Below are 23,198 nucleotides of genomic sequence, written 5' to 3' on the forward strand. Positions count from 1 at the left end.
TGGTGCCACATCTTTGAAGAACATACAGCCCAGTGAAAACCAGCCGACTGCTGCAGCGAACACCGTTTCGGGAACGTAACACCCTGGGCTTCCCCCAACGACCATACAACCACTTGATAATGCTACTACTTGACACACAGCAGGCAGGTTCATCTTAGTCACTGTGTTTAGAGACCATCTCAACCAATAGTTGAAATTACACTGAGATCAGAGTTGCGGAACTGCACAGAGGTATACATAAATGTTTCTGTACACTTGTACATACTCATACACAGTTCAGGTGGTCTGGAGCCCATCCTACAGTATATACATTGGCACAAAGCTGATGCCGAGCTGGAAAAAGTCCTTTCGAACCCTGTGCTCAGGTTGTGTGCCATCTAGTGGCAGAGAACAGTATTAACATTGAAATCCAAAGGCCCAACAAGATCTGAAATGTGTGACTCAACTGCAGCCCACGTGAAATGTATATTTCAAATCGATTCGAGGTAAAACAAGTTATGTGGAAAATGACATCCATGCTTTAACATGTCAAAATATGTTTTCTAAAATCAGAAAACACTTTCACATTGATACGAGTTCTACATCCTACCACTAAACTCCTTTCAGACTGTGCAGTATTCCTTTATTAAATGACTTTAATACAAACATAACAGGTAAACAGCCAAACTGAGGTACTCACAGCTGAAAACTGAAGAATCTGTAACAGGCACAGACCAAGACATGACTTCCTCTTTGTTGGACGTGGATTTGTTCAGTGAAATGTGCAGTCAAGTTAATGAAGCCATTACCAGGAATGAAGAAAAACTGCTACAGGTGCAGTCTCACAAAATTTGGGCAAATCAGGGGAACCAAGACGACGGTGGGAGGAGGGGGGCCAGGGAAAGAAAAGAGGGGAAAAAAAAAAAAAAAAATGTTCTGAGCTTGATGGACAAAAGGGATGACATCACAACTGTTTGAAACATACCAGACCTATCACTACAATATTCCACCAAGCACTTTGGTTCCTTGTCTATATTTTATATAGACATTACATATAGATCTATACATGTATTTTCTCTCTACACAGCCGTTTAAAAACTCTGACCAAAAGAAACCAATGATTTGATAGCTGAAAGGCAAGGTGTACAATGTACAATTGTCTTTTTAATGAACTCTTCAGTGGGCGGCAGTCACAGTACAGTGCACCAATACCAAGTCACTTTTTTTTTTTTTTAACATTACAAGAGGTTTAAAAAACAAACCAAAAGAACCTGCAGACAATCAAAACTACAGCGACATTTTTGCTCATAACAGAAAGTTCCAAAAAGGCCACTGAAATGCATAAAATACCCTTTATGTTCTTTACGTTCCAATGCGTGGTCTGACATAGTGGTTTCGTCCGAACAACTCCTCACATGGCATCGACAGTGCATGTAGACATTGTATAAGGACTCTGTTAGAGACTCCTAGTATTTAGTGACAATTTGGCTAATACTACAGCTTTAAAAAAAGAAAAAAAAAAAAGAAAAAAAAAAGCCACTCTTCCAAAGATACTTTATACAATGTGTGAAATGTAGTGAAGCAATTATTTCACAATAACCGTGAACACGCACATGAAAAAAACCGCACTGAATATTGCTAGCCATCCCATGAGGAGCTACTGTAATTCAATGTCTTTAGACTAGAAAGGAACAAGAGCTGAAAACACTTTGTCCTTCTCTATTATGTATAGTTTAACAGTAACAGACGGGTTTGTCATAGGGAACCTGGACGCATGCCACGTGTTTGCCAGCAATCCCTATCGTATGTACAGCATCACCCAGTACCTGCTAAAATGAAGTGAACACACAAGATATTAACCAAAAACTACTCTACGTACTTTAAAATTAAAAATAAAATAAGAAAAGGGGGTCAGTGATGCAGGCCAAGAACAAAGTGGACTTGTTAAAGCATTTTTTTTTTTTTTTTTTTTTAATAAGGGAGGGGTAGGGGGCAGAAAAAAAAATAAATTGTATTGCACATACAGTAAAAGCTTGAATTCCAGGCAAATCCACCTGTTCTGAGCACTACAGGTGAACACGTGGGTGTAAAACCTGGGCCTGTTGGTGTGTCTGCACCTAAAAACAGGTGCTGATGGGAAGCATGGATGACATCTGTTGAGTGACAGAGCCTCCAAGGGATAAAGAGCAAAACGTTGTTAGGATACAGCACACGCTACTGAGCAGGTATAGAGGCAAACGTGACAAGAGGAGGAAAGACAGGTGCGCAAACAACACCGGGTGCTGAGTAACTGCTCTGTGATGACAGAGCTCAACACAAGTGTTTTATGTACAACTAAGGCTTATTGGTTAAATATTTCTCAGGTTTCCCAGCAAGCAACATTGTTGCTGCTTGTTCCATCATCCGTGATGTTTCGATTGAGGCTTGCCGATGTGGTCGCTGGATGAAGAGCAGCTTTGGGGTGCAGTAACAGAGCCCAGCCAGCAGCAGAGAGGTGGAGGGGGCTGCAGACGCGGAGACCTTCCTCGCAGGCAATACTTTACGTGTGCAATGGCGCCTCTGCATGGAAAGGAGGACCTGGGATCTACTTAGAGAGTTTGCTGATGACTCTGATCAGAGCTCCATTCTCATCTTTTAGCCTCTGGTTGTCCGCTTTCAGGTCTGGAAGCATCTGGAAGACAGACAGTCGGAGAACACCCATTAGGCACGTCCAGATAAGTGACCATGTGGTTCCTGACCGCTGCTTGTAGTGGCAGCACCTCCTGCGGGCCGCATCACCCCTCCGGCTCGCAGGAGTTGATGTTATAATGGGTAAACCATACACAGTCATGCAAATGCCAGTGTGGCTGCTGTTTTGGAAAGGGGACACACACACTCCTCAAATTCACACACACACTTCCAAAACAGCAGTATCTCTACTTTACGCATTTCAAGTATTTCACCTTTCCTCTACGATTCTTCACTACAAAAGCTTCTACACGCTTTTGAATTCATGCAGCAGTTTTCTGCAAATACAAAAACTTTGATGTTTGGAAGTCAGCATCAAAATATATGAGGAGACCAGCATTGTGGGGGAGGGGGGTGGACTCTACTTCTCACTGATGATGTTTTACACCTTTCCTAAAGGATGATGAGTGCCCAGCCTCACAAATAGAGCACCTTAGCTGGATATGACAACAAAATGGGTTGACTTGGCTTCACATTTATGGAAATGATTTCTTGGAGTGTTTTAAATCATTTAAGAGCAACATTAAAGTGACAATATCAATATATCTATCCTTCTCCAGTTGTAACTTTTACCAATTACTTAATGAGACCAATTCAGAACAGATTTTATTACTTCAGCTACTAATGTACACCATGATAGATGCAAGCACTGAGCAAGGAGTCGGAGAGAAACCAAGGTACTCTAGTAACACTATACCCCTCTAGTATGACTAGACTAGCCAGAGGTAAAGCCTGAAAAAACAAACATGTAGCCCACTTGCAGATTCTAGAAGAATGAGAATGTTCCACTGGACTGAAGGAGCAGAGGAAGGAAGGATCTCAAGAGATTAAAATACATTTCCCATATCAACAGCTACATTCACCAACATATTCTGGTCGTGTCCAGATCAGAAGGATGAGCTGTAATGTTGACCGCAATCTGAAGCCATGCAATGAAAGACACAAGGTGGTGTACGGAGTGAAACAGGACATGACGAATGTCCTCCCTGTGAACCAGGCAGCTACACTAAGTCCCCTTGAGATCCGGTGTCACACTACTCCCACACACACCTGGGCCAATTACACTGAGGGTTTTATTAATCCAAGTGGGCGTTACACGCTCCTGACTTCATTATTGCGCCACATCCAAGGTATCCAGACTTTGAACAACGTCAGCAGTGGTTCTTAACTTGCTGGAAAGGTGATCTTCCTTGCGGACGAATGAGAAGCCAAACCAGCCAGTTAAAGCCAAGAAGGGTCCAGGGTAGGCCAGCGTCAGGCGTCGAGTCAAATCTGATTTGCAGCAAACACTTGAGCAGTTTCCAGAAGAAAACCCAGAAGTGGTTTACACGGCGCTGCCTCCTGTTCGTGTCTTTCGGACTTTGAACGTGAGGAGAACATGCAGACTCCACACAGACTCTGTTGGCTGGGAGCTATGAGCCTCCAGCACTACCTGCTACCAGCCGATTACTGTAATGTGGAGCGCAATGAAGTCAGGTAGATCAATGATGCCACCAGTAATAGAACGGGGGAGGGGGTTGTTTCTTAGTCATGCCAGGAAGACAAGTAACCACATCAAGCACATGACAAACTAGAAACAAAAATTGTTTCCTCAAAGATGCACAAGAGTACACACACACGCACACGCACACAATGGACATCCTTCAAATAACTTCAAATAAATGCTGGTGCAAAGACAAGCACCTGCCTGTCTATGGTTGGGCAGAGGGGCAATGAAGAATGGGAGGGGCGTGGCTACAGGACTCTGATAGCTTGGCCACCACGCGGCCCAGGGCGCGGTTCTCGGCCTGCAACCGCTCGTTTAACTGGCGCAGAGCCTGAACCTGCTTTACTTGGTGGAGGTTCTGCAGCAGACCACAAAGAAAGTTGGAGGAGAATAATTTAAAAACAAATAAGCGTACGGAGGAGGTCAGAAACAGAAATGGGGGGGGGAAGGAAACCGTTAGGAGATGGAGGACTTGAAGCTGAACTGCAAGCATTTTTGCGATGGTCAGAAGATCTAACAGGTGGAGGAAAACAGGACATAAACACCAAAATGGAGCAGTTCTTGAGAGCCCACACACAGGATCACGATGGTACTGCCGTGCAACGCGCCTGCTCACTCATGCAGAAGATTGGTTTTCCAAATCCTCCTAGCCTGAACAGAACCATCCTGTCTGAATTTGGCTTCTTGAACTCTCACCTTACATCAAGGCAAATGAGACAAATCCAGCATTTCACTCCTCTAGTACAGCTACTGATCCAACACAGGAAGGTTGAAGTACAACAGTAGGTTATGCATGATGTGTTTTGAGTTCATCGCTCATCAGGGTTCAGAGTTTAAGGACCAGGCCTTACAGCCTGAAAGCTGGAAGATCCAGCAATGTGGAAGCAGTCATGATATTTTAAGTCAAGCAAGAAATTTAAATCACAGTTGCTTGAGTGATGCCTCAGATTTTTTGGAAAAATTTACATCTTTAGGTTCATTGTGGGGCAGCCCATAGGGTAACGGTTGCACCCCTAGGAATTCAGGGACCAGTATTTAAATCCCTTTTCTGCAGTAGAATTCTTAGTCAAGGAACACAACCTCACATTGCTCCAGTAAAAAAAAAGTTACCCAGTGGTATAAATGGATAAATCATTTAAGCAGCTTAGTACAGAAACCAAACACCCTAAGTCACTTTGGAGAAAAGAATATGCCAAATGAATAGTGGGCACTAAACAAGGGTAAATACTCAGTAACCTAAGAATCAGTGCAATAAGAGGAAAAGTTCAGGGTGAGCGTGGAGGAATCTAAGTAAGGCGTTTGTGCTGAAAGGATTCTGATTATGTAAGGGTCTAAAGTGGAATGTGTATAGCTCACGGTACTTCACCTTTATATGTGCAGACTGTACATCTGAGGGCCCGGAGATCCTGGCTGTGTGTGTTGCAGGCATTTAACAAATCGCTCACAATGGGAAAGGAAACTGAAGACTAACACCTGTTGTGGAAGCGTTCTTCTGAAGCTATTACCATTGCTGATCCACACGAACCATTCAAACTGCCTTTTTTCACTACTGGAACTGGATTCTTGTCCTGTATAATAAATGCTTTGTGAGTTTAACCCTTTCTCTGCCTTGCTCTTGTACCCATAAGGGTAGAAAGATAACCATTCATTTGGACTTAAAAGAATTACTCGTTTAAACACCATCATGGTCCAAATTTAACAGAAGCACAAAGTGTCACATTTGAAATGGGGTCTTTAATGGGATTCCTGAATGTGAACAGCCTGTTGTGTTTCAGTAGTTCCCACAACCAGAGCACCTGAATCAATTTTTCTCACTCCCGCCGTAAACACAGAGCCCTGTGATTTCAGAGAGGCAGGTACCTTTAGCTCTTCCTCCATGTCGGCAATCTTCCTTTCCAGTGCTCTTTTTTCCTGAGGGGAGAACACAGAGAAACCTTTATGCTCTCACACCACCTAAACGGGTACCACAGTTAACCTCAAGAATACTTTGCAGAGCTGGTGTCACACCACGTAAACGTGCTTCACTGTTGCATGGCAGGTTGGAACAGCATTGCTTTTAGATAGATAGAGCAGGGTGGAAAAAACAGCAGTGAGCAGCAGTGGTATGAAACAAAAGCAAGGCTGTGGTGCACATCAATCCCCATACCCCCCTCCTACACACAACACACACTCACTCACTCTTCCATTTATTTTTAAACTGTACATTCTTCACTTGTCTACTTTGGTCACAAAGTGAACGTCACCTACGTTTGTGTTCAGCCATTAATGGCTGTAAACGGTACGACTAATTCAGCTTGCTCCCACAGTGTTTACAGCTCATGACTGGTGTTGCCAGTGATCAACAAGATGTGGAACGCTGCACATATTTATTAATTTAAAGAAAAAAAAAAAAACCAGCATTAAACAGGACAAAAAAAACATTTCTATATTCATTTTAATACAACTCAAAGATAACCGTCTTAAAGTACATTTCTCAGTATACTAATATCCAAGACTTTCAACTTCCCCAGCAAATAAACGATGTACAACTTATTAGTTTTAACTGTATAGATTAAAAATGACAAGTGGCCAGATGCTGACAAATGGTGCACATGTTTCAAGTTAAAGATAAAACACGTGCAATGGATTTGCATGCCCTTCATGGGGTTTCCTCCTTCATGCTTTATTTTTCCAGGGTAATCTCGAACACAGTAAGCCTGCACAAGACAAGCCGTCAATGAAAAAGGAAAATGGAATGAGTATACAGAGAATTTTTAATTACAGCTTTATCTCAGGTTTTATACTTCGCAGCATGTGAATAAATTAAAGGATGTCTGTGTTAAGCTTTTATTATGAGGGAGAGTTTAGGTTTATGAACAAATGTGATGACTAAACTTCTGGAGAAGTCTACTCATCACATTTGTTCACTTTGTGCCTTCACTTGCGTTTGCAAGTTGAGGAACCAGTGTACTGTTGAAGATGGTACTCTGAACTCATGAGCCGTATGAAGATAGAACAGGGAGTAGAAGACAAGGCCAGAGAGCCCTGGCCACCAGCAAGTTAGTCTGATGAAAGTTTGCCTAGGCAGCCTTTCTGCAGAAATAGACTAAAATGGATAATTAGAGGTTATTAATTAAAACTGTTACAATCTCCTACTTGCAAAAAGTTAAACATGCAGCTTTCAGCAATGCTACATTACCATAAGGTAGATGTGGTTTCGTAGTAAAATGCACATAAATGCCAAATGTGCAGCACATTCACACTACGCACACGCACACACACACACACCCCCGATGCAAAGAGCCCTGTAGTGCCAACTACTCTGTGACAATCCATGTCTACAAGGTCTGTTGAAACCGGTGACAGGAGGAGCTTGTGACCCGGGTGGTGCGCACTGCCCATGACCGCTACTTTGCTAGTGAATCGAACAGCCAATGGCACATGACAATGCATTGTAGGAATTCAGACTGGACCATACCACCCAGTGGGTACTGGCTCTTGCTTGTAACCTTCAGACACAAACCAGTTTGTTACAGTCTTGTTAGACAGAAAATTAAGTTGACACTGCACAGTTTTGCCATCCCCGCCCTCATCTTCATCATATATTCTGTAAAAAAGAAGGCAGCTGTGCAAAGCTTCTAAAAAACACAAGGATCCTTAATCCTTGTACTGACACAGCTCTCCTGCCAACCTCCTAAGCAAGTAAATATTTCCTTAATTGAAGCAATTTAGCCTTTATGTATAGTGCTGAGGTGGTTTCTTAGCCAAGACTCCCCCCCAGTAATTAAATGACTTAAGAACTGCGCTGTCATAATGGAGCGACATCAATACAACAGGGGAACATTAATCCAGAGAAATCCCTACCCTTTTCTCCATCTCCAGCTGTGAGCGTTCAGCGAAGCGCTCCTGTCTCTGCAACACAAGAGCGCCCAAAGTCAGCGGTGGGGGCAAATGCGCCAGTGGCCTTTGACCATTTGCCGAGTTTATTTGTATTAAAGTAAGCACTTAAAACTGTACTCCTGTCCACCTGTGTTGCTTTCTCCAATTGCAGCTTCAAGTCAGTGAGCTCCAGCTCCATGTCGCGCAATTGTGCCTTCAGCTTCTCGTTTTCTGCCAGGATCTGTTCGTAAAGCTAAGAGGGGTGAAAAGATCAAATTCCAATATTACTCTTATTTTCCAGCCATCAGAAGGCAGAGTTACAGCAGATTGACAACCAAAGGCTATTACTTCTGCTCAAGGCAGATCATAAAACACTGATGAAAGAATGCACATCATAATTTTGAATTGCTTGAACTCTTAAAACTGACAACTTGAAGAAAAGGTAGCATGATGTGTTGACGAGATAAGAGATCACTGTCTACCTTTTTGTAGTCTGTGGTGTCGTCCTTATCCAGTCTACTTGAGTACAAACTCCTGCTCTCACGGCTGCTGCGTCCAAGGTAATCATAACGCTCGGTGGAGGTTGTGCTGGTCAGGCCCAAGTCATTCCTGCAGAACGATAATTTCTCAGATGTTGCTGCAGCATCACCTAACAAGTCAGTTATTTTTTTCTTCCCATAAGGTTTTGTCTAATTCACAGAAACACCCAACTCTTATTTTTAATGGAGGTATGCTAGGGTGAAAGGCCCAGCAGCTACATACCTTGGAAGTCGGTCACTCTGTAAAAGAAAAAAAAAATAATATTTACCAGATTTAAAGTACAGGTTTCTACATTCCAGACATCCACCACAGCAGGAGTGATGATTAAATATTATAAATATTCAGAAAAACCTTGGAACAAGGCAGTAGGTTGGAGAGATTCTGAGCAAGTCAAATGACATAGAAAAAGGAATGCTCGAGAGGAAAATAACTTCACATAACAATGCACTGTCACAATAATGTGTTGCCAAAACAATTAGTTAAAATCCTCATTTAGTCAGAGACAGACTTAATTAGGAGCAGCAAAATGGAAGATTTCACATGATGCCTTCAAAGAACCAGCTCCTTCAACAGGTTGCATCTTACCCATGCTGTAAGACCCAAATCTCGCTTTCGGTATGTGTGTATTCTAAGAAAATTCTTGCGAAACGCAGTGATCCGATTAAGTAATGCTTTGTTGAAAAGTTGAAAATTATTTGTGAACTTCCATGAAGCATCTGATCAGCTTAGTGACGAAGCATGAGGCAGCAGCTGGTGGAATTACCTTTCCTTCCCATAATAGCAAAACAAACTAGCCAAACTAACCCAAATGGTCTTTCAGCTTCAGAACCACAAAATAGTCACTAAACTAAGAAATGAAACGGCACATAAGTCACAAATCCAGAAGAGACCAGTTCTCTGCTGCTAATAAGTCAAAGCCTAACACCTTTCCATCTTGTGTGTCCTTTAAAGGAGTCGAACTGGCTTAACTGACCACATCTGCTACTCATTTATGAGTATAGCCTGGGGTGTGGCCTAAAGTCTTGGCCACACGGCTGATCATGTCACTGAATTATTTACATTTATTCATTTAGCTGATACTCTCCTCCAAAGCAACTTACATTTATCTATTGATACAGCTGAGTAATTTTACTGGAGCAATTTCTGGTAAGTACTCTGCTCAAAGGGTACTACAGCCAGATGTGGGATTTGAACCTGCAACCTTTGAGTCCAAAGACAGAAGCTCTAACCACTACATCAACAGCTGTCCCAAATGTCCCTGTGGGTACATTAAAGGTTTGTCCTCTTTCCTACACTGTAGCCTTAGGGTTACAGTGTCCTGCCTCGCTCAGCTAACAATGCCCCCATGTGCTCTTCCTTGCCCAATCTCTCAGACTCAGCGCTATTCGAGAATTGGGGACAGGGCCCATATCCCGATGCAAACAGGAGGCCCTGCGCCGTATAATCAGGCAGAGAGTCAGGGATGCTGGGACAGCCCTCTGCTCTCATCCTAGCATATTTCACGGTACTGAATAGGTCATGGCAATGAAAGACTTCTACCTATTCGACTCATTTAATTCCATCTCTTTCAGCCCTTCATAAAAAGGGATCTAGGGTCTGACAAAGGATACAAAGCTTACTTCTGACCTGCTTTTCTCACACTCCCTTTCCCACTTCAGACACATCCTATTCAAACCAAAGCCTGGGTCACCTTTAGTCAAGCACTTTATTACTGCTATCAGAGAATGAGAGAGCCTCCAGTCAGTTTCAGGACAGGAGCTTCTTCATTCTTCATGATATCATCTGAACATCCTGCACCCCACACGGGAAGTGTCCACGCTCTCCTAAGCATGCAGTGATAATGAGCATCTTTCCTGTTTGCGTTATGCCCTCGCATCCACGCGGGGGGCCCCATGGGGGCCGAATTGGCCCGTTAGTCATGCTCTCTCTCATCTAAGGCCTCGTGGCACTCCGAGACCACTTATTCCACTGCACAACCCAAGAATGTTTCCTTCTTTAAACGGGAAGTGGGCAGGGGCAGAACACACACACACACACACACACACACACACACGAGCTTGAATAAGCTTTGCATGTTGTTTGTCCAACTTTTGCCATCAAACCAAAAGCATGAAACCGTGAAGGATGCAGGTGTTCAGGGTCAAAAAGGGGGAAAAAAGCTGAATTGATTTACTGTCCCAAATACCACAAATGTATTGATTTTCCAGTTTCACCCTTTAGGCTTTTCAAGTGAGCAGGGGAAAAAGGGGGGGAAAAAAGATCTTATTTGGCCACAATGAACATTTTGGATCACTGTTGTAGCGGATATTTCACTACAGTTATCGAACAATAACAGGAAAATGGATAAAAGGAGGAAGAATGCAGTGTAACAACCACATGATCCAAATACTTGCTGCACTGAGTAACACATGAGCACAAACCCACAGCTCCACTACACCAGCAGTGGAAGGAGGTGTTAGTAAAGCAGATGAGGCTGATTTGAACCCAAAGACCACGAGCTGAAAAAGACCATCAACACATGGACCGTGAAGACCACATCCGGAAGGGCGCTGTGGAGTTACCTGGGGCTCACTGCGAGTGCTGCTGTCCTCTGAATCGGACTGCTGTTCCGGATCGTTCTCGTCACTCTGCAGCACAAGGGACCGGGGGGGGGGATTTTTTTTTATTTTTTTTTTTTTTTTTACACCGAGCGTTTTCTGCTCCCTGGTGGAAGCTCAGCAAAGATGCAACCAACAAACTTCACAAAATGGTCGACTGCTCGTCATTTTCAGAGACGCTTCTTAGCTGATGTCATCGAAAACTTACAATTTTATTAATTTGAGTAACATTTACTGCAGCTATTCTCACCTTTCTCAAGAATGTGATATTGGTGCCCCTCTTGACAATTCAGATGAACAACGTCCCGGTTTCAAGTCCATGTGCTAAAACACTACATGCTCTCTCTCATCTAAGGCCATTTCCTTCATGTTGAGGGCCAGCAGTGGAGTTTCATGCCCAGGCACCGCACAACCCACCAGAGAGCACTTACATCTCGGTTCCAGACTGGGACACCTGTGGAACGCCTCTTCTCTCTAGGCCGCCGCCGCTCCCGAATGGTCCGGGTCTGGGACTTGTCCTCGCCCTCCTTCTCACCCTCATCCTTTTGGTCACTCTCTGCTCAACACGCAATAAGAGAAGGGGAGAGTGTCGGTAACACACGGGAGTCCGGCCTGAGGACCCAATACAGAAGAAACCGAGTCGTGTCTTTCCACATGCTCTCAACTAAATGTACATAAAAGCTATTCCGTATCAGCATCGTATGATCGCACTCTGGTTCAGTGCGTTTTGGTATTTCCATTCCGAGTCATCCATGTCCGATAATTAGATTAAAAGTTTATTTATAGTAGCTACTGATTAAAAGTTCAATTTAATTCTGTTTATTTTTATAGAGTGCTCTTCTCACGCAGTGACAGAGCACTTGAACACAGGCATAAGGCAAATAAATACAGAAGTTTTGCAAAGTTTTGCTTCCAAAGCAGCCAGTAATAACCTAATGGTTAAACAAAACCTGAAAAAGGACACTAGGTACGAAATGTTAAGTCTCAGAAAGCCCGATGAAGGCTAAGGGAAGGTCAAAGGAGAAGCTCAGAGCCTGTGCCCCACCGAAGGAAGCTGACCTTTCTCACCCTCCTGGGAAGAGCGGCTATAGGCGGAGGCGATGCCTGTCAGGGAGCTAGGCTGGCTTGCGGAGGATGTGGACAGCATGGAGGTGCTTGAGGACAGGGATGTAGTGGTGGCAGAAGTGGTGCTGCATGGCTTGTAGCGCGAGTACGTCTGCAGGGAGAGAGAGAGAGAGAGAGATGCTCCAACTGTAGCTACTGCACAGAGCAGAACAAACGCACTGAAGGGTGAGGGAAGAGAGTGTATCCACAGTGTTTGTCTGTACAGTGATTAAAAAAAAATAGTAATGGGCACTGACTTCTTCGAAGCTGCGGTACTTTGACCGATAGTCGTTTTCCTTGCTCTCCGTCTCCTTCTTCTCCTTGTCTTGCTTCTCCTCCTTCTCCTCCTCTCGGGCTCGAGAGCTACGGCTCCGGCCGATGGTCTTCTCAGCCTCTTGCAGGTCAGTCAGCGTAACGCCCTGCCAGGGTCAAAGGTCAGAGTCAGTGGGAGCCAGAGCACATCCTGCAGATGGGCAGGAGCAGTTCTACAGGTCCTCAGAGACTGAGCTCATTGCAATTTTAACATCCTGCTTTTGAGTGTCAGGGAAATCATTAAGATCATTACAGGGTGAACAGCACCATCTTAAGGAAGCCCACAGTTCTCCAAACATTAAATGCACCACGTATGAGAAAACAGAAAACACTTGAAAAACAAAATACTACACTATTTTGTATATTTAATGAATATAATCATGCATTAGTTCAACTCAGACTGAGTTAGAGCTTTGGCCTTAAGTGCTTACATGTTTTTTGCCGCAGGCAAACTTTTCCTAGGAATGAGACAGGAACCACACCGGCTCCTACTGTATGCAAACAAAGGCCACCCGAAGTGGAACTACTTTAACCCCGTTTCCAGTATGCATTACAGCAAAATGTATGGGGGGCAAATCCTGCATCCTAAAGGGGGGGGGGGACACTTACCTGAGTGGACCTCCTTGTCTGGCGTGCCTGTCGGGACCGGGCCTTCCTCTGGGACTCGGACTCTTCATCCCGGACAGGGGTGAGATACGACCTGCCAGGAGGAGACACGCAGTGCGGTAAGCTCCAAGTGCCCAAAGAACCAGGAACAACCAAATGTGCACACCCTCATCAGCAGGTGCCTTGCTTATCAGGCTGCCTCATGACTCAGACTGTGACGATGTCACTTTCAGTCTCTCCCATGGCTGCTGACTCCACAGCCACAGAAACTGGTACAGATGAGACCTCCCCACCTGCCATAGATCCCTTGTCACAGGAAATTTTTGCCCATAACGGTGCAGATCTTCTACATATGGGTTACTGAACACTATCTCAGCCATCACTAACATGTGAAAAGGCAGAGCCATTTGTTTACCCATTAAAGATCAAAAGAGCACGATTGATCCTTTTTTGCAGTTTTGCTCAGTCCTCTAGGTAGGTTGTTAATCTTGCAGCACCCTAACATGAACCACAAATCCAGTATTCTTCATGCACAAATTTGTATTTAATTCATTTATTGGACCTTTTTCTCCAAATAGACTTGAGCTACCTACCATGATTCACCCATTTATAGAGCTGGGAAATTTTTTACTGGAGCAATTCAGAGCAAATATCTTGTTCAAGGGTACTACAGCAGGAGGCGTGATTCAAACCTGACTCTCAAAACTAAAGGTGTTGGCTCTAACCACGGTGTCAGCTGCTGCCCGGCTTCATCTCGAACATGTATCAATATTCAGCTTATTTAGATGTGAAGGAGGTTGTGAGAGATTAAGGGGACTGTGTGTAACGCAAACCCACCTGCGTCTCTCCCTGCCATCTGAGGAGCTGAATGTGCCGGTGGTGGTGGACGCTGTATTTACAATAGTGGGGATGACTGCTGCAGACTCCTTCTCTCGCTCCTTCTCCTTGTCTGTGTTCTCCTCTGGCCAATACCTGCATGATACACATGCACACCAGGCTCTCAAAAAGGAAGAATTTTCATATTAAACATTGCTGCCTTCTTGCACATTTGGGAGGGGGGGCGAGCCCTCACAATGGATTTGACATCTATAGTACGTTTCCTCATTTAGCAGATGCTTTTCTCCAAAGCAACATACATCTCAGAGCAATACAATCTGTGCATTACATTAACAGAAAGACAGACACAGTTGCAGGCATTTGCTTCTTAAGTTACTTTGCACCATATGCACCGATATTCATCACATGGGTAGCTGCATAAAACTCAGAATAGATAATTCCTGATCACCTTCTGACAATTCTTTTTTGTACACTTTAGTAGTGAGCTGAGAGCAAATCTGAAAGCAAACAGAACCTCTGACCATACCACTCCTTCTGTCAATATGCTAAAACTTAGCTAGTTGGATATTAAGTGATATTCATGAAATTCGCAAGTCATGAGCAACTGCTTGCCTGTGAGACCTCCCTGCTGGGGTGCGACAGGCGAGTGTAGCTCAAGGGCGGGACCTGTGCTCACCTGCTGGAGGAGCTGGTTCGGAAGCTGGAGCCGGAAAGCAGACTGCGGTGTCCGGTAGGGGACGTAAGAGTTGAGGAAGAGGAGGGGGTGGTAAAGGTGGTTGTTGTGGAAGTGGGAGAAGACGTGATGCTGGAGTTGAGTGCATCGTCCTGCCTCCTGCCAAAGGAACTACTGTAGAGAGACAGGAGAGTAATTTGTGAAGGGAAAGGCAGAACAGGACAAGGAATAATTAAATCAAACTTAATATCATACTGCATATATAATCACTAATACATTATTCTGACAGCATACAACAGTGAGTATAACATGGATAGGAAGGAAAGGATATTTACATACGAAATTAAAAACTTTTGATAGATTGGAACAGCAGACATATGGAAGTAAAGCACCTGGATAAACCTCCCCATGGAAAAAGAAGAGCATTGCAGAAGAACATCGGAGAAGAAAAGCAGCAAAGTAAGGCAGGATGACACGATACCTTCTGTGAACACTGTATGAGGAATACTGGGCCGAAGGCCATTGCCAGGGCTTAGTGTTACAGCTGTTAGGGTCCAGACTGGTGGTGGATGAAGACTTTGCAGGAAGGTCACGCGTGCTGCTAGTCCGCCCCACAGCTAGTGAATGGGACAAGCTGGCGTGCAGCAACAGACAGCACAAAAAGTCACATCAACGCACGAACGTGCGCACCCCACTACTGCGCAGGAACATCGGGCCAGCCCTCGTTGCCACGCAGCCACCAGAGGGACAAGGCTCCACTGTCCTGTACAGCCAATCAGCAGGACACACAGCTCAGCAGAAATTAGCCAGGACTGGACAAAGCGCAAAGTAACAGGGTGTGTTGCTTGCTGACATAACCTATATGCGTCACACACAGGTGGGAATGATAGCAGCCAATGGGTGGGCACAAAAGTACACTGGGTCCTCCTGTTACGAACACGAGTCATTTTTAAAGATGCAAGCATTTTGCATATTAATTTATTAACTTCTCCATTTTCAAAAATTTGCTGAAAGCAACCTGCATTTCTGCATTCTGCCATCAATTGGCAGGAAAAATGCCCTCAAAGGAAGCATGTGGAACCAGATCAAGTCAACTCACTTCCAGTGTTTATAGCTCATGTCTGGTGTTCCTCAGTGCTGGTGATCAATCACAAGATGACGAGCACTGTACATGTTTATGGGATAAGTCAGTCAATATGCATGAAATATGAATTCATAATGACGACATCTATTCTCAGGAATTCCTCAATTACTATGTAGCCACATGCTAATCAAAACTAATTTTTGCAATGCCATTTTTAATTCTTTAGAGCTATATTCAAGACAATTACAGAGCCTACTCTGAGAATAAGTCATTTTGTACAATTTTATTGATTCTATATACAAAGCTAACTGAAAGTGAACAGATGCTGATTGATGTTATATTATTTTAAAGTCAGCTTTTAAAAAGAAATTACATATTTTTCCTGCCTCGCACTCAGTGTTTTAAGGAAAGGCTCTGGAATGCAGAGACCCTACACTGGATGAGAAGTGGATGAAAAGTCTTTCAGCAAGTTTTTAATCCTCTACAGCTTTATCTTAAGGCTTTTACAAAACCTTACACGTCAACAAATCCAGGAAAGTGTGTATTGCTAAGCTTTTGATTGCGACAGTCTTTGTATTTGTGAACAAAAGTTCTGAACAGACAACCGGTCCCAAATGTGTGTGTGTAAATTGAGGACCCGGTGTGAAATTGAAGACCCAGTGTGCAAGCAGTCCTTAATCCTTCCTTAATTAGACATTTTTGTCAACAATTATAATAATGCAGAAATTGGTCATTGCAGATATGGTATTTTCTTTGTGCCTTATAAAAATTAATATTCACTAACATGAAGCATTAACACACAGTGGTCTTTGATCCAGGAGTTAGCATAGTGTGTCATAAAGGCTGGAAGTCCAGAGAGCTTCAAACCTGCGCTGGTAGCTGGGCATTCGGTTCTGCAAGGAGCTCCCTTCGTTATTCTTGGTTTCCTCCTCCCAGCGTCTCCTGGTGTACGAGCCACTGCGCGCCAAGCTGCCCGCGGTGTCCCTGAGAACCAGAGCCCACAATAGCACCCCCGGGCTCCTCACACTGGTGTCTAGTGTATGCGACAACTCTTTCCCTCTCATTTAACTAGGGCCACCAAAAAAAAAAAAAAAAAAAAAAAAAAACTCAATGCATGAAACAGTGTTCTGTGTTTACCTCTCTGAACGATGTGTGGTTCAAAAAGCTAATGTATTCCCCCCCCCCCCCACTTTGTTCTAAGTGACACCGAAGCTACGTATTTCTAGCTTTGGTATATGTTATCTATTTAAGGATGCAAGCAAGAGGATAAATGAAGCCGCACAACAAGCACAAGGGCATAAAACCCAAGCACTGCATTCTGTACGAGCTAAAGCAAATGGCGGGGGTGATCTCAGCGCACGCTGAAGCAGTATTAAACTGCCCCTGCTCTGAAAAAGAACAGCTCCATATTTACCTGTTCTCCTTTTCATCAATGTCAGTCATACTGTTGATTCTGCGTGAGGGGATGGTGGGTGTGACATAGGCAAGGCGTGTTCCTTTGTCCTTTTCCTAAGGGACAAATGGAATATTTTTAAGTGCATTAATTCAAAACAAAAACCCAACAGGACAGCTGGTATCATAGTGGTTAGAGCAGCTACCTTTAGACCCAAAAGGTCACAGGTTCAATTCCCTCCTCCAACTGTAGTACCCTTGAGCAAGGTACTTACATCCCAAATAACTCCAGGGGAAAGAAGAGAAAAAAAAAAAAACCCAGCTGTATAAATGGGTAAATAATTGTAAGTACCTTAAAAGAGTAAGCTGCTTTGGAGAAACGCATCAGCTAAATGAATACATGTAATGTAAATTAAAATCTCACCACAGCAGAGTAAAAGTATGGTTATCTTAAAGGCTGAAGACATTTCCTGTGTCTCTCTCTCTCCAACCACTTCCAGTAACTGCCCAGACCAAGTTTAGCACTCTGGTTATGGCCTACAAAAGACAGTCAAAGGATCTGCACCCTGCTAACTACAGGGCATGATCATTCCTTAAACCCCAGAAAGAACTCTACACTCTTCCACTTCTCACCTCTTGGTGGCCCCACTCACAAGGAATCCAAAATCTAAAGTTTATTGCTCTGTGGCGGCGGAGTGAGCAAATGTAAAATGGTCACATCAACTGCCTCCGAAGGACACACATTAAACCCAAATTACAGCACATCAGTTACAAACCGTGTGAGATTTCGGGGTTTAAGGATACCCTACAAAACTGATATTTTTCCATTAGCCTCAACTCTTATAGCTGTCCAGTTCCAAAATGATTTCTTAATCACCTGGAATGATTCCATTTCAAAAACTTCAGCTAGCTACAGTAAAAGATTACTTTCATTTGGATTTATGGAATTACTCTAGCCTGAACATACTGCAGAATTACCCTGTCTGGATATTCTGTTACAGCAGAACCAAGCTTTGAGTCAAGGGGCCTCTGACCTTCTCCTTGTCCTTGTTGTCCAGGGAAGAAGAGAGACGTGGACTGGAGGCAGAGCGCATCACGCCCACCGTGTCCTTCTTCTGCGCTTCCTTGCTACCTGTGATCTCCGCCAGTGCGCCGTAGCTGCCCGTCTTCCGCAGGCCCAGCCGCCAGGAGGCAGGCGACTCGTCCTTTCGCTCCTCTTCCTTGGGGGAAACCTTACCAGTAGTTGAAGGGAACTGTTTGTGCCAGCAGAAAACAATGGGAAAAGAATGGGTTTAACACACACACACACACACACACACACACACACACACACACACACACACCACAGGGCACTTTGGTTGACACAGAAGTGGAACAGGAGATGTGTACTGTACTCATCTAGTATGTTTGCACTTCTTGTTCAACCTTTCTAACAATCAATAACTGACACTTTACTTCTCAAATGCAGAAGTTAAATGCAAAAAAGAACTTTCATGCCAGCGTTAATTCTGCTAAAAATTATCAGTGTGGGCCAAAGAAACAAGTTCCTGCTGTGACATAGGGCACACACCCAATTTAACTTCCAACATTCAATCTGTATCAGTCTTCACCTACCCCAGCAGAACTCTGTTCCAGTACATTTCATTTGAAATGATGCTCAACTCCTGCTAATAAAGCCCAATACATCTGGAAGCCAAAGTAAATGTTTCACCAGACACAACACCATTAGAGGCAACACCTGCAAGTTAGTACAGAGATATGTATCCACCAGAAGGCTGTTAGGTTGAGACTAAACCACCAGAAGTCAAAAAGCATGCTGAGAACACCCCTTTGCTCTTTTTCTACAGAAGACAAAACAAATGCAGTAGGACCTGAAGTTTCCATCCCAGACACCGCTGCAGTCGTCAGTATTTTAAGAAAAGCATGCCCAAACACCAGCAGGTGGAAACACACTAATGTTAGTACACTCCTGAAAACTGGACTGAGTGGAAAGCAGTCAAGGATGGTTGAGGGATGGATTGTATGTGTGGGGGTACAATTTAGGAGCACACCAGCGTCTCACCGTCATCTTTTTGGGCACTAGAGAAATGCCAGTTTTGCGCAAGCCCCGACGCCATAATGTGGGATCACTTGGCTCCGACCCAGGCGTGAAAGCAGTCATAAATTCAGACTACAGCCAACCAAGACAAGACCAGTGAAGAAAGGGGGCTGAAGGTTTGCCCTGATACAGCAGTTATTTACACACACACACGGGCAGACGGGAAGGAAGAGAACAAGTAACAGCAGTATAGCAGTGTACAGTAGAGCATCAGAAACCAGTCTTGAGACTACTTTGAAATTTGAGGAAGAGTTTAAAAAGAACCTGCATCTGTATTCATGTACATGTATGAAATCAGATTAACCAGGCTGCACGCTGAAATTATTCAAGGAGAAACTTTGGCACCTGAGACCTGATAATAAATGAAAGGTCTCCTGAAAAACCCATTTAACTCATGCTTTTCTCCAAAGCAACTTACAATGTTAAGATACTTACAACTCGGCAATTTTTATTAGAGCAATTTAGGGTAAATACGTTGCTCAAGGGTACTACGGCTGGAAGTGAGATTTGAACCTGTAATCCTTGGGTCCGAAGAAAGCAGCTCTAACTATTATGCTACTAGCTAACCTCTTCACATCACACTACAGTCCATGGTGAAAAGAGATTTAAAAATAAAGTTGCCAAAACAGGAACTATTGTAAAACAGGTCACATGAAACAGAACTCGCAAACATTCACAGCAGCAAATTTTTAGGGATCCTTTTTGGCTATGAATAAGGCTTTTTTTTTTTTTGCATGTGATCAGATGTTCTGCCATCCTACACTGCAGACTGATGTGCCAACACCAGAGATAGCAATAGTACCAACTACAGAAGAGTGTTACTGCAGTCAAAGGAATATGGGCTCCCACTGCATGCACAGCCCTCTCCATCCTGCAGGGAGCAGCAGCGGCGCAGAAAATGGGGCAAAGGGGGCCCCATTTCCACCCCCCTTCCACCCAGGTGCCAACCAAACAAGGTCTCGCACTCAGCATGACCGCAGCCCAGCAACTGTTGCCTGATCATTGTGTACCTTCGCTTTTCCGTTTATTTAGATGCGCATCAGAGCCTTAAACGTAACCTTGTTGATTTAAGACTGGTATTTTTGCCCAGGCACATATTGTTTTCCCCAATCCAAGAGAATTTGTGGAACTAGAACTTGCAAAGACTTATTGGGGTCTCCAGCACGGCAGCTGATATGCAGATAAATGGGAAGGGGGGGACTCATGGCCGTACCTTTTTGACTGGCGAGGTGGGCACCACCTGGTTGGTGGGGCTTGTTGGGGACGACACTGTCACACTTGGGGGTGCAACTGGGGCATTGCTGTTTGTGTTGTGCACAGTAGTGGGGGGTTTACTTTTGTCTGGGAACAAACAGGAATCAAAATAAGCAGCAGTTTCATTTTAAGTATTAAACTGCAGATTGTGTAAATTTAGTGACCTTTACAGATAAACTGGTACATTACCTAAAGCAAATGTTACAATGTATTCTAATTGGGTGTCATGCTTTCTAGAATTTAAGAAATGACCAAAGACCATTTAAAGGCCATTTACACAGTTATATTTACAGCATTTCTGTTCAGCCTGCCCACACAGGATGTTTCCATACAGATTCTGTCAAAAAATTGACTAGGTTTGGTTTGTTTTGGGACAAACATAATCAGCAGCACAAACCTGCTTCTGCTTCAGATTCTGAGTCTTCCTCCTCTTCCTCCTCGCTCGAGCAGCTAGACTCATCCTTCTTTCCCTCCTGTTCACCATCGTCTGCCTTTTCTGGCTCCAGGGACTCAATTCGGGGCACGGTTTTCTCCGGCTCCAGCAACAATGTCTCTTTGCTGTGGGGAGGAACACAGAGGCATGGAGGCCGTTTCAGACCCATCTAGGTTAAGGGTGTTAAGGTACAACAAAAGCACTATAGTCACAGCACGACAAAAAGCAACAAAGAGCACTGGCATACTGCTTTTGCACTTAACCTTAAGGGCTTTCACAGGCAATTCTCTCTCCTATGAATCATCTCTTCTGAAAAGATCAACATGCGCCTCAGGACCAAGATGCTTACTTGAGTGGCTTCAGTGGCTGATTGTTGTCCACTTTAGTTGTGGTCTCGATCAAAGGTGACTTCTTCTCCCGCTTTTCACTAAGGAGCTGAAAAATACAAGCATTCACCACGGTATTCAAACCAAAGATCACCTGAGTGAACATTTTGGGGTTGCTTTAATGCTTTCAGATCCAGCATCTAATAACAATGGAAAATTCCTCTTTGGACATCAGGGCACCTGTAGTCAAAACGAAGGATGTCTTTATTTGTATAGCTACTAAAATGACTCCAGGCAGATAATCTCACCAGAGTCTGCTTCTTTTGCAATTCTTCTAGATACCCAAGGACATCTTCGTCTGCTACATCAAAGGCTGTCTGGCCCTGAAATGAAAAGTAACATACCATGCCATAAAAACATTACAAGAAATTGAGAAGCAATTAACGGTACGGTTTATGCAAAGAGGGACAGTAAAAGGCAACACAGGCGTACCACTTTATTAACCGCGTCCATGTCGCACAGACTCTCGACCAGCATGCGACAGGCCTCCTCCTTCCCCCAGTGTGCAGCAGCATGGAGTGGCGTCCAGCCGTCGTAATCTTTGACATTGACATCATATCCTGCCTGGATTAAAAGCCTAGGTGGAAAGGGGAAGCCGGAGCAGAACAGCGTGAGGCGATTTAGCAAATCTGGTTGTGTCACATTTCTGGCCACAGTCCACATCTCCAGTGTTTGCCAAGGCCTGTAACCTTTATTGGCATGGGTCATCTGTAGCATGTGTGCTCAACTTGGCAGCTGTCAGCGTTCCGTGGATGTACCCTACACACTCCGTAACATAAAAACCAACACACAAAACCAAGCAGACACATGCATGAACCCAGAGATCCATGCATAAAAGCACAAGCAGGGTAATAAGTCTTGTAGAAATACGGTACATGAAGACATTACACTGCCCATTTGTTTATGGAAGAAGGAGTAATGTGCATTAGTCTGTTCCATAATGCCTCAAGTCCTATCACGCAGCAGCCTCACTGCCGTCATCCATCGATGCTGCTTACTCCCTGTAAAGCAGGGAATGAGTATCGATGGCTCTTTGGCTGCTCTCCCAGGAACAGATGGGCTAGGGAGTCCAGTGGAAACATACATGGAGTCAGTCTGCACCAGAGAACCACTGAACAGCCCAACCAACGTGGCAGAGTTCTTGTCTTGCACTCAAAGGACCTAGGTTTGAATCCTACTTCCTACTGTAGTACCCTTGAATAAGGTACTTACCCAGAATTCCTGCAGTAAAAATTAGTCAGCTGTATTAAGGTACCTTAACACTGCAAGTCACATTGGAGAAGAGTGTAAAACAAATGTAAAGAGGAGAGTATTTTAAAAAAAAAAAAAAAAAAAAAAGGACGACTTGCAATAATGTTTTTGCAGTTCTTCTACACCTCACACCAAAATGATCACTATAGTATTGGGGGGGAATCTGCAGGTTAGCAAAAGGCGGCCAGTTGGCAGCAAGGGAGGGAGAACTCACTTCAAAACCTCAGTGTAGCCCTTGGCAGCAGCCACGTGCAGCGCAGTGCCCCCGGACTTGGCGTGCCGCGTGTCGGCAATGTGGCCACTGTTGAGCCACTGGCGCGCATCCCTCAGCATGATCCGCTCCTCCTCTTTCCGTGCCGTCTCAATGTCCACCCCTGGGGGAGAGCGCAGGTGTGAGCGCACGCAGCCAACCCACCCCTTACACACGGCAAAACCAGATTAACCGGACCACACGCAAAGAACTGGATGACAAACTGAGGAAAGATCAGTATAACCTCTCATTATAGGCAAGAAGCCATACCATTTCCTGTCGAGATACAGTTACACAAAGACTGTATAACTGCACACAGCCACACCACAAG

At 44.2% G+C, this 23,198-nt stretch overlaps 1 protein-coding gene across 5 annotated transcripts in view; it reads right to left on the reverse strand.

Annotated features, from left to right (window-relative positions):
- Positions 1–1,123: 1,123 nt before the first annotated feature.
- ppp1r12a (protein phosphatase 1, regulatory subunit 12A) overlaps positions 1,124–23,198 on the reverse strand; it is a 48,244-nt gene continuing 26,169 nt past the window's right edge. Inside the window, exons 4-27 of one of the 5 annotated variants that reach the window (XM_018755986.2) lie at positions 22,832–22,991; positions 21,799–21,943; positions 21,615–21,689; positions 21,330–21,415; positions 20,945–21,105; positions 20,507–20,634; positions 18,230–18,448; positions 17,218–17,312; positions 16,671–16,787; positions 15,201–15,353; positions 14,723–14,893; positions 14,047–14,181; positions 13,213–13,303; positions 12,549–12,710; positions 12,247–12,403; positions 11,619–11,743; positions 11,152–11,217; positions 8,813–8,829; positions 8,533–8,659; positions 8,199–8,303; positions 8,036–8,083; positions 6,053–6,103; positions 5,698–5,760; positions 1,124–2,650 (exon numbers count right to left, since the gene is read on the reverse strand). In XM_018755986.2, the coding sequence (XP_018611502.1) occupies positions 2,564–2,650; positions 5,698–5,760; positions 6,053–6,103; positions 8,036–8,083; positions 8,199–8,303; positions 8,533–8,659; positions 8,813–8,829; positions 11,152–11,217; positions 11,619–11,743; positions 12,247–12,403; positions 12,549–12,710; positions 13,213–13,303; positions 14,047–14,181; positions 14,723–14,893; positions 15,201–15,353; positions 16,671–16,787; positions 17,218–17,312; positions 18,230–18,448; positions 20,507–20,634; positions 20,945–21,105; positions 21,330–21,415; positions 21,615–21,689; positions 21,799–21,943; positions 22,832–22,991 (2,744 nt within the window). In that variant the 3' untranslated portion in view covers positions 1,124–2,563. Of the gene's footprint in view, positions 2,651–5,697; positions 5,761–6,052; positions 6,104–8,035; positions 8,084–8,198; positions 8,304–8,532; positions 8,660–8,812; positions 8,830–11,151; positions 11,218–11,618; positions 11,744–12,246; positions 12,404–12,548; positions 12,711–13,212; positions 13,304–14,046; positions 14,182–14,722; positions 14,894–15,200; positions 15,354–16,670; positions 16,788–16,841; positions 16,872–17,217; positions 17,313–18,229; positions 18,449–19,257; positions 19,366–20,506; positions 20,635–20,944; positions 21,106–21,329; positions 21,416–21,614; positions 21,690–21,798; positions 21,944–22,831; positions 22,992–23,198 lie in introns of those variants that run through there. The other 4 variants (XM_018755990.2, XM_018755987.2, XM_018755991.2 and 1 more) reach the window with 4 other exon arrangements.

This window comes from Scleropages formosus, chromosome 24 (genome assembly GCF_900964775.1).
Source record: "Scleropages formosus chromosome 24, fSclFor1.1, whole genome shotgun sequence".
NCBI classification, from domain to species: Eukaryota; Metazoa; Chordata; class Actinopteri; order Osteoglossiformes; family Osteoglossidae; genus Scleropages; species Scleropages formosus.